This window comes from Canis aureus, chromosome 11, assembly GCF_053574225.1.
Source record: "Canis aureus isolate CA01 chromosome 11, VMU_Caureus_v.1.0, whole genome shotgun sequence".
NCBI lineage: Eukaryota > Metazoa > Chordata > Mammalia > Carnivora > Canidae > Canis > Canis aureus.
Genome location: NC_135621.1, coordinates 22,635,387 through 22,646,769, shown reverse-complemented (window position 1 = coordinate 22,646,769; position 11,383 = coordinate 22,635,387). Strand labels below are relative to the sequence as shown.

General features: G+C 49.6%; 1 protein-coding gene across 1 annotated transcript; it reads right to left on the bottom strand.

Annotated features, from left to right (window-relative positions):
* Positions 1 to 3,152: 3,152 nt before the first annotated feature.
* Positions 3,153 to 10,913, bottom strand: PKDREJ (polycystin family receptor for egg jelly). Its single transcript, XM_077914088.1, has one exon. The coding sequence runs from the start codon at positions 10,889 to 10,891 to the stop codon at positions 4,109 to 4,111; it is 6,783 nt and encodes a 2,260-aa protein (XP_077770214.1). The 5' UTR covers positions 10,892 to 10,913; the 3' UTR covers positions 3,153 to 4,108.
* Between the last annotated feature and the right edge of the window lie 470 nt (positions 10,914 to 11,383).

Below are 11,383 nucleotides of genomic sequence, written 5' to 3'. Positions count from 1 at the left end.
ATGATTTTTCTGAAACGAAGGCAAGAGAACAAAGCTTTATGGAATACATATGTAAGACTTTACAGATTGATCGGGAATGTCTTTTTGCTCATCCAAGCACTGGTGGCCCATCAGAAGAACACCCAGAGGTCCACAATGATAATTTGGTTATCTTTGGTATTTTGCCAATTTGTAGTTCTAGGAAAACCATTGTGTTATGTATAATATTTTTTTGTCATTACATAGGTGTATTTGTCAAGGTAGGTAGATATAACTTATTTTATGTAATAGTTTGTAGCTTGTTTTATAACCTTTAAATATTTAGACATATGGAGACTTACAGTATCTCCTGGTGCCACCCTCCCCCCATGTTAGGAGTTGCTTGCTGGGGAAGATAATTACCCATATGTTGTGGCAGTTCTTACGAACTGTGTATCAATGTGGTCTTAAAAGAATAACTTTTAAAAGTCACAATCCTGAACAAATAGTGCACATTGTGTATCTCGGTGAAGACTGAGAAAGGAAGCCTGAAGATGGGAAGAAAAAAAAAAAAAAAGCATTGAATGCAGACTAGACTCTAAAGCAAAGCATTGCTGGCAGCAACAAAAGGGTGCTGGTGTGGAAGATTCACTCTTCACGCACCTCATTCCGCCCTTGAGAATAATCCTATTCATCCCTGTCTCCACCTCTGCCAGGAAAATTAAGGTCTAAAAGATTGCATTTTGCTTTTAGTTTTAATAAAATTTCAGGAGCAGGCCTGAGTTTTTTATTTTTTATTTTTTTATTTTTATTTTTTTTAAAAGAAAACTTTTAAAAGTGCAATATACATAGAGAGAAGGCCATACCTCCTAAGTGCCCAGCAAGACGAATCTCCACAAAATAGAACGACAGGCTCACCAGCCCCCAGGGAAGCCCTGCGTGATGCGTGGACACCCACTTGCCACACACCACGCCAGAGCTCCCTTCTGGCTCAGGGGGAGGTTTGGTTCCCCATGGAGTGGTGGAGGGAGGTTGCATTTATTTATTTTTTTAAAGGTTTTATTTATTCATTCATGAGAGACACACACAGAGAGAGAGAGAGAGAGGGAGAGAGAGAGGCAGAGACACAGGCAGAGGGAGAAGCAGGCTCCATGCAAGGAGCCCCACACCGGACTCGATCCTGAGACTCCGGGATCATGCCCTGGGCCAAAGGCAGACGCTAAACCGCTGAGCTACCTAGGCGTCCCGGGGGTTTCATTTAGAGACCTGTTCTGGCCACCCGTAGACAAAATACCTTTTGTGATGTATCGTTTTTAAGTAAATTTCTAACAGTAAAACAAACACTTTGCAGGCCTCAAAAAAGCAAGTTTTCATAACTAACCAAAGAGTCTGAGATGGATGAAGCTCCCCAGTAGCTGCAGATGGAGAGATGTCTCTGCATGTAGGACTCTTGAAATCCTGAGCTGGTAAGGGGCTAAAGTGAGAACAAATCTGAGAAGGTTCATCTTGGTTTCCTATTGGGTGCACACACCTGGGTGTTCAGAACTGTCACATTAGTCTAGGATGAGAACAGAAGGATCTTTAGAAACAGCTTTCAAATTGCTGAGTTGTGGGGCACCTGGGTGGCTCAGCCGGTTAAGTGTCTGACTCCTGATTTCTACTCGGGTCACGATCTCGGGGTCTTGAGCTCATCGAGCCCCACTTTGGGCTCCACACTCTGTGCAGAGGCTGCTTGTCCCTCTCCCTCGCTCTCTCTTAAATAAAATCTTAAAAAAAAAATAATACATAAAATCGCTGAGTTGCAGTTTTGCTGCCTGAATTGCACTGGGTCCTCAGATAAACCAATGTGGATGGAGATTTTTCCTCCTGTGCAAGGAAGCAGCCACAGTCCAACAGGAGGAAAAAATCTAGAACTACTTCAACTTTTGTTTTCTGCGCATGAGAGTAAAGTCATAATAATAATAAAATGGCCTTCAAAAGAACCTGCATTTTTGTCTCACTTGTTATTCTGTTTTCCTGGTAATATTGTCATTGGCATTTCTACATCTTTTTTTTTTTTTTTTTTTTTTTTTTAGATTTTATTTATTTATTCACGAGAGACACAGAGAGCAAGGCAGAGACACAGGTAGAGGTAGAAGCAGGCTCCCTGTGGGGAGCCCGATATGGGACTCAATCCCAGGACCCCGGGATCACGCCCTGAGCCGAAGGCAGACACTGAGCCACCCAGGCATCCCTATATTTCTTAACTAGATAATAGTTATCATTGCTCTATTGGATTAGAAGGCCCCTGGCACTCTCTTCTTTCCCATTATGCTTGGGAAAGTCCTGTGACTCCCAGACTTCTCATCGTAACCAGAAGTTAAAAGCCTGGTCTCCTTCGTAGGACCTAGAGCTGCCTCCCTGGTCCTCAGACAGCATCCGTGTTGGTACCAGGAGGGCCAGGTCCCCTTCCTGGGCCTGAGGCCTCTCCAGCTGGGCCTGCCCACTCGGGCCCTGTAACTCGCTCTTTCCCAATGCACAGCTCTGGGTCATGGGGTACGTTCACCCCCAGAGCACTCTTCCTGGGAAGGGAGACCGACCAGTCTACCTGAAGCCTGGAGAGGGGCCGAGGCTTCAGCTGATTGCTAATTTGGGAGTGTCTGAGAGCACCCATCCATGGAGCATGAATCTCTGCCTCACCTGTGTGGGTCTTCCAAGCTCTCAGGGGAGGATGGTTCAGGCTTCCTGTGGCCGGGGCTCACATTCTCATCCTGGGATTCCATAAGCAAGGACATCTACCTATCTGGAGCCCAACTGGCCTCTAAATGTAAAAAATAATTATTTGGCCATCATGTTTACTTTTTCTCAATCTGTTCAGAAGCTGGGTGGTAAAGGAGGTGACATCTATGAATGTGAACTCCAGCTGAGGCCAGTGGGCCAGAATGGACCCAGCGACTCCCATGACCTCCCCACCAGGGGACTTAACAAATCCAAACCTGACCTTCGGATCCTACTGTGTGACTGGGATGGAATGTGTGTGCGCGCCTGTGAGCCATTCCAGTAGAGCTGAGGACCGCGGGGGCATCAAGTGAGTAAGAAGTGCTTGGGACAAAGTTGTCGCCCACCTGATTGAGTCGTCCCCTTTCACTGGCTCTCAATGTGGAGGGCAGGAGCCACCTGTATATATGCCCCTCACGCAGAAATCACGGCAAGTCTCACAGAAGAAATCTCACATTTAATTCTGATAAAGTTTAAAGTGGCATCTACATAAATGAACATGCTTCTGGGCAGAACAATAAGAATTATGAGCCCATATTTCTCTTAAACAAACAAACAAACAAACAAACAAACAAAAAAACACATTTTCTGTATTATTCGGAAATAATCCACCATGCTGTAAATAACCCAAAGCCCAAGTCCTGGATGGATATACTGTTTTAGTCAACATATAGAACGTTTACTATCTTTCAACATGAACCCACTCCTTCCCCCCCCACCCCACACATGTTTTTTTGTTGTTTAACAAAATTCATGTCTAATGACTGGAATATGTTATTAAATTTTACACCTTTAACTTGCAATAGCCCTAAGGAGTAGATGGGAAGCTGCTGACCCTCAGCGCCCATCCTTGAATTCAAAAGCAGGAGCACAAATCTCGGAATTCCCCACAAGGTCCCTCCAGGCCTGGCCCAGCTGGATTGTGTTGGGGGTGTGGAAGAGGGGAGGCCTGGTGGGGTCAGTGCTGGGAAGGGTGCTCCAGATCTGGAAAAGGAACTCCTAGAGGGGCTGATGAGCCACAAGCTCTTGGCTCTCAGTCCCAGGGAGAATGCTTTGCCCTGGTAAGGTGGAGGCGGCGGGGGGCGGGGGAGGGGGGGCTTGAGTTCTCTCTCTCTCTCAGCTCTGGGTCTCTAATACTCTAACCTGCTATGGGCTCCCAAGACACCTAATTCCCCTATAGAGGAGGAATTAGCCCCTGGCTCCCATGTCGCAGAACTGCCCTACATTCCAACACTCAAGAGCAGAGGCCAAAAGTGGAGACACTTCCAAAAGTAGGGGTGTGCATTTTGAAGGGCATGGGTAGAGAGCACCACTGAGCCACTGAACATTACCTATACCCACAGAATGAGCATCTGGGGGAACTCTTGCCCTTGGTTCTCAACCCTGTCACTCATCACACAACAAGATAAACCATTTTCTTCCCATTAATGTTTCTGGTCTTCAGCCCCAGATACCGGCGGCTGTTCTTCTCTGGCTGTCCATACAGCATGTCAACAAAGAACTCTGGTTCATCTTCGTCCTTAGGTTGGAAGGTCAGAAACCTAAATATAGCTCTCAGCTTGCGACACAGATAGGTCATGGCTTCCGCTTCGTCTGACGGTTCCTCATACACGGGCTGCTTCATTTCCTCATAGGCAGACAAAATCACTGCCTGAAATAAGTTGATCAGTATGCAGATCATCACCAGCATGAAAGATGAGAGGAACAGGACCCCCAGAACCCTGTTGTTGGAGAATTCCGTGTTCTGAAATGCTGAGACGCAATAGGAAAATATTGTCTGTGTGGCGTGAACCAAGTTGCTGTAGTTCCACTCGTGTTGACCGAACACCAGGTAGCCAAAGGCCATGTACACGAAGCAGTACACGGACACCACAAGCGCCATGTGGCAAATGCCAGGAAGGGCAGTCTGAATGGCCCTCTGGGCCAAGCGCACATCGTAAAAGAATCTGGAATACCTGAGGGTCTTCAAGATGGTCAGAAATAACAGGAAACCCAAAATGATCCTCATGACGTGATCTACTTGAGAAACCGAATGAAAGGGAATGAAATCGTCAGGGTTCGACAAGTAAGACCGGATTATGCCAGTGGCCAAGAAGTTCTTCTGGAAGAAAAGCACGATGAGCACGGTAAATATGCATTTTAAAGCAAAGTTGAGCAGATTGTACACGCTTCTCACGTAGGAGGCCCTTTCTTGCAAGATGACGTAGACCTCGTCGAAAACGTAGGCTAAAAAAAAGATGAGAATGGCCACATACAAGTAGATTTCGGCTGAAGTTTCCCTGTTGAAGTCAGCAAGCGAAAAGGAGTGCACGGATATGCTTGTGTTTACAACTCCTAACTGAGACACCTCGAAAATGACCGAAATGCTACAGAACAGGCTGATGTCTGGGTTGAAGGTGGTCAGCTCCAGAAGCACGGCCCATGTCTTCTCGTCAAGCCAGTTGCTGCTCTGCAGGTTCCTGAGCCTCACCGTGGAATTAAACTGCTGCTGCTTGGGGAAAAAATAGAAGGCGTAGCCTCCGGACCCATAGGTGTGTAAGAGTCCATGGGAGAAATATGCCCACACCTTCTCTGGGGGCTTGTAGGTAAACCCGTTGGTATTCTTGTCCACCGCCCTCTTAGTCACTGTATTCCAAAGGTCAGTGTAGTTTCTCGTGTCTTCCAGGTCGGTGCCATAGCTGGGATGACAGCGGATCTCTTGCTCCATGCCAGTGTGCGCAAAGCTTTTGGCAGGCGGGCAGAGTTTGTCACCAGGTTTTGCCCTCACCTGCCTCAGCAGGGGGAGACCCAGGATTTTAGAGGAGCTATCGGGTAGATATGTTGGATCCTGTTCGTTGTGGAACAGAGGCACCAGCACGCTGTTCAGCCACCTGTAGATGTCTGCCAGCTTGGTCACCGAGCTGAGATCCACGGAGAACTGATCGCGAATGAACTGGTTATAGTAGAAGCTGTCTGTGTGGCGCAGGAGGGCAAGGAGACTCAGCAGGAGGGCGAGAAAGATGAAGTGAGTCAGGATGTAACTCAGAAACAGGAACGCCCTCCTCTTGATTCTCTTCTTTCTTTGGAATATTCTGATTTCGTCTTCGGTCAGAGGCTGGTACATCCTGGAGTTTCGGAGCTGCAGGATCTGCTCGTGTCGCTTCTCCAGTTCTTCGGGGCTGAAGCTCCTGCTGTGCAGCTTGATCTCGGTGTAGCAGTACCCGCTTGTCCACGAGAGATTTTTACAGTACTTGCGCCAATTTCCTCTGAGGGCTGACAAGAATACGATTTTAGACGGCTGCACCAGAAAGACGGACAGACAGAAGGAACAGAACGATGCAAAGAGCCATTCTATCGACTTATCATAGCCATAGGTCAGCCCATAAAACACAATGAAGAAGGAAGCTATGCTGGACGTGATGAAAATCAGGACCCACGCTAGGTACACGCAATACCAAGGCAGATTGACCCTGCACTTCTTGTCAATTTCGAGGTGATGGCTCACTATCAGAGACGGCTCTGTCATAGTGACAGGTTGGGCATTTTGATTTTTATTGTCTTTTGCGTTCTGGTTACTGGCTTTGGTTTTTTTCTTCTGGGGGCCTGAGACCTTGCTCTGTCCTTTCTTATGCGGGTGCAGTGCCACGGGGGGGTCCTTGGCCGAAGCCTCCTGAGGTCTGGCGCTTTTCCCGGGTGGCAGCTTCAAAGCCACCTTGGTCTGTGCGTCCACCATTTCCAGAGCATGCCACTTTTCCAGATATTCCTCCCAGTGTTCGCTCGTTGGCACCAAAGAATTCTTCCGGGGAGCTGACTCTTCTAGAGCCACACGAGGTTCCCTCTGGGAGTAGGTGAACAGAAAATCGACCAATAGTTGCACCGGGATTGTAATTAAGACACTTTCCAGGCCTATCATCATTGACCTGATGTACCTTCTCTCCTCCGGCTCCGTTTCATCTTCTGGATTGAGATTAAAGAACATGATATTGCACAGAAGGGACGCCATGAGCATCGCCAAACAGCAGGACAGTCTCTGCAGCCTATTGAATGGCCTGGCCACGACACTAGAGAAAATAGAGAACCACGTGTGATTTCTCCCCAGCTTGTATATCGAATCTATCAGGAAAAAGTCCATTTTGTTCAGAGGCTGGTCTGGGTGGGTCACAGGAAATGTTCTGTCCAAAGAGGTGTCAATAGAAAACCATCTTCGGCACATGAACAGCCAGATTTGTCTGCTGAACACGTTTTCCACTTTGATTCTGCTCAGATACCAACTGGGAGCTCTGCCCTCATTGTTGTGCCACACACGAATGGAATGGATGTCTCCCAGGTCACTTTTCGTGGTTAGGAGGAAAGAGTTGATGTTTCCCCGGCGGAGGGTTGTAAAATATGGATGGCTCAAACAATGCACATCGCTGTCACCTTCGGTTCCCTTAAGTTGGATGAAGACATTGGCCCTGGTCCCAGACCTACAACGGCTTCCCGTAAAAATAGTGATGAGGTAACATACCTTATCATAAGGATCATTATCGAGTATAATTATCACTTGATGCCGAAGAAACCGATCCATTCCATCCCGATGCAAGGCCCAGAAAGCTAGAATTAGGTACATGAGCATAATGAAAAGTACAGTGAAGAGTGTCACAGGGTTCTGGGTAACGTTCTTGATGACCTCCAACCGCAGATCTACGGCATTAGGGATCACGATCACCTTGGCCGTCAAAAAGTGGGTTTGCAGGTGCTTGCCGGCTTTTCTTATTGCGTCCAGCTGCCGCCGGGCCCTCCCTGAGTGTTTGCAGATGCAGTGCACTCGGCGCCAGGTGGTCTTCTCTCCGAGAACACAGGTATCTTCTCTCCAATCACTCTGGATCCCATACATGTCTAAGCAGTAAGCACCGAAGAGAGCAATTCTCACCAGCTTTACACTGGGTACCATGACGAAACGAGGCGCCTGCAGAACTATGATCATGGCACACTCGGTCGAGCCGCTTCGCTGAGCTATGACTTGCAGCAGGGACGGTGGAATGCAAACCACGCGGGCCTCCTTAACCGTACAGGCTGAGTCAAACAGGTCACTTTGGTTGGCCACAGGAGGGATGTCATAGGGCACGAAGAAGGTGGCGACCAGAGCACTGGGGGTGATTTGACTGCCGGCATATACCAGTACGGTGAAAATCACGGTCACTTCCGTCACAATGTGAACCAGCACCTCCTTGACTACACTGCTGTCCACCTCAAAGCTAAACTCTCCTGTTGTCCTTTTCAAGGACTCCTCGACTTTACCAGGCTCATTGCTGGGGCCCATGGTGAGATTAAAAGCCGCAAAGCTCAAGTTTTTTCTGGTGATGTACACTTCCGCTATGTCAGGCACGATCTCTGTCACACTGCCACTTGGTGTGGTTCCTGTCATTCTGAATCCAACCACCTCCACAGAGTAGTTTTCCTGATACTTCAACCAAGGAAAGGGATCGTCTACAAACTCACAAAACATGATGGAAATTGGGGCATTTGCAGGCAGACTAGGAACACTGCTCACGTTGAGCGTCGGGTTAAAGTAATTTCGACTGGTTAGCTTATTGCCGAAGGCATTGGTGACATCCCACTTCTCGGTCTTTCTGAGGTACATGTTTAAGCTGGAAGCCGTCAGCGCAGTGGTCTCATTCCCCGGCACTTTGCTGTCCAGTATTGTGTCTGCTAGGAGTTCCATCTCGTAGAAAGGCTCGTCAACCACTTCATAGCTAACAATCATTTTAATGATGTTAGACAAGGTTGTTAATATCCCAGTGCTCATGATCTCTATTTGCTCAGAGTGACGGTGTGCATCCCTCTGTCGAGACTGTTGTAGGGCTTGGTTTGCTTGCCAGATCCTCACCGTGGCAAGCTTCTGAGTCATTAGGGTGCATCCAGAGGTGGTCTGAGTTAATTTAGCAATGCTCATGACCACTTGGCTAATTTCCACCAAAGTGCTATTGGGAAGAACGAAAGTCTGGTTGACAAGGTATTCTTGGAGTCTGGCTTTGTCAGCTTGCAAAGTCAATTCAGGTTTTAAGCTGTTCAAGACAGAAGCTGCGATAAATATTAAATAACCTGCAGGTAAAAATTCCCTGTTTCGAAGCAAAGCGGATAGTGATGAATTCGTTCCCATGGTGAAATTGAATAACTGGTCGAGCACATCCTTTGCTGAAAATTCGTCCGTTGGAGAGTGTACAGTGGAGTACAAAGTCACCTGAGAAAAAGCTCCTAGAGAGTCATACACCTGAACGTATATCTTCATGGCATAATGATTCGCCAACATGCCAACAGGGAGAAAGGAAGGGGGTGCTGTGGACTGATTCCCCAAATACAGGATGGCCCCCAAACTGTTCTCTTTTACAGAACTGATCTGACCAAACCCATGCAAATCAGAAACAATTATTTTGTATGTAAGAGGGATGTTATTGTCCTTAAAATTCTGACATTGGATGACAAACTTGGTAATAAATGAAACTCCTTTAGGTGGATCAATGGTGCAGTGTCCAATTTGAGGGACACGGTTAATAATAAAGGAGTGCCTGAAATGCAAGTCACGCCCACTCCAACTTGCTATATGCCCAGAAATCCAAAACTGAGCTTCAGAAAAATTCCTAAAAACAAAAGCTTTAAGAGTCAAATAAGCACTAGTCTTCCCTGTTGTGGTGTGTCTCACCCAATCAAATGGTACCTGACTACCGTTAGACGACAGAAGTGACCATTCATAGAGATCAAGACTTGATGAACAATTCGTACAATTTAGAAACAAAGAAAATCTATCCGAAATAACCAAAACCGCATCACAATTTTCAATGCATGAAATGCTGGCTACAGGTGCAGGTCCTTTGAGCACGTGTACCGTTCTGTCGACAAAGCCTTTCCTACCACCCTTTCGGATCACCAGTCTGAAAAAATAGACACCTCCACCTTTAAGTGTTCCTGGTGGAATTGTTAAGACAGGGCCAGAGGCCCTTGGCCACCTCAGATTAGTATAATGTGGGAAACAGACTTTGTTGCTCATCACTGTGATTTTATCTCCCCGGTACTGTTTTGGCTCTGTGGTACAGTACCAAGAGAAAATGAGTCCCTCTAAAGGATTGTCAGAGTCGGGGTCAGAGGAACCTGATCCATTCAGAAGAAGCGTGTCTGTGAAGTTAATCGTTATGTTGGGATTCTCAGCAATGACTGCCTGTAGGTCACTTTTGGTGATGTTAACATAGATGATATCCGAGCCCACTGCCGCAATTGTTCTGTTTCTCTCTACGTAGAAGATCAGTGAGAAATTAAACACATACATCCCCCAAGCTAAAGACTTTGGGGGGATATACAGATATACGGGATTTATCCCCGATTGCAGCTCTGGTACATCCAAAGGGTTACTCCAGTCTGGTACCTCAGATGCGGAGGAAACGGAAAAGACTTGCCACTGTGGAAGAATATATGAGGTGGCCGGGCAGTAGTACTTAAAAGTGACGTTGAGGATGCCCTCTTTGTTCCTCTTCACCAGCATAGGAACACCTTCTTGGTTCCTAGTGATCTTTACCTCGGGGACAATGCAGGGCTCCTGTGCCAGTAACTTGCAGGGCACCGAAGACTCGCCGGCTGCGGGCCCGGCCAAGTTGACAGCTTCTAGAGCAACAGGCGTGGTGGGCCCGTCCGTGGGGCACCTGGTCTTGGCCACGAGGCTGGGGTAGGGACGCGGGCCGTCGGTGGCCGGCTCGGGGGCCGCTCGGCGGAGGCGCCTCGGGGCCGAGGCCCAGCCCAGCTGCGGCCCAAAGGTGCACGGCTGCAGGTGCACCCGCGCGGGTGCCGAGGCCAGGTGGGCACGCAGCAGGGCGCGCACCTGGACGCACAGGCGGCGCGCGGGGCTGCGGGGCAGGCAGCAGCGGCCGGTGCCAGGCCAGGCCCCGCGGGGCCGCAGGCGGAGGCGGGCGCTGCCGGTCGGCTCCCCGGGGCCCAGGGCGCCCCTCCAGGTGCGCAGCGCGGCCGCGTCTCCCTGCGCAGGGCCGCGGGTCCCGCCTCCGTGCCGCCCGGGGAGCAAGACGGCGGCCCGGGCCCGGGGAGGGGCCGGAGGCTGCGGGAGGCCGCCGCGGTCCAGGTGCAGGCCCAGGCCCAGGCCCAGGTGCAGGCCCAGGCCCAGGCCCAGGCTCAGGCCCAGGCCCAGGAAGAGGAGCGCGGGCCCGGGCCGCATGGAGCCGCCTTCCCCGGAGACCTGGGAGCCGCCGCCGCTGCCGCCGCCGCCGCCACAGGCCGCGCGTCCAGCCAACTGCCGCGGGGGGGGGGGGGGGGGGGGGGGGAGTGCGGGCAGCGGGGTCACGACCCTGCAGCGACCCTGCAGGGGCGAATGGGATGGGCTTCCGGGGTGCCCGCCCCTCCCCCCACACCCGAGGCGGGGCTGCCTCCGCGAGTGGCCGTGCAATAACACGGCCTGGTTCCGGACCAACCGCCTGCAGGGAAACCGAGAGGGACTGGTCCTCCCTGAGAGCCCAGGGAGCTCTGACTTCGGGTTTCTAACTTTGCTTTGGTTTTCCTACTTTCTTAGATGGAAACCCCGAGTCACTGCTTTTAGACCTTTGTTTTCTAAATAGAAGCATTTAATGCTGTAAATGCCCCTGCAAACACTGCCTGCCTGTCTCCTGCTTATCTGTGGTGTTTGTTAGCCTTCCATTTAACACATCTCTAC

What these genes read in the sequence shown, in the direction of transcription:
- PKDREJ (XM_077914088.1), bottom strand. Translation starts at nt 10,891, where the DNA reads ATGCGGCCCGGGCCCGCGCTCCTCTTCCTGGGCCTGGGCCTGAGCCTG.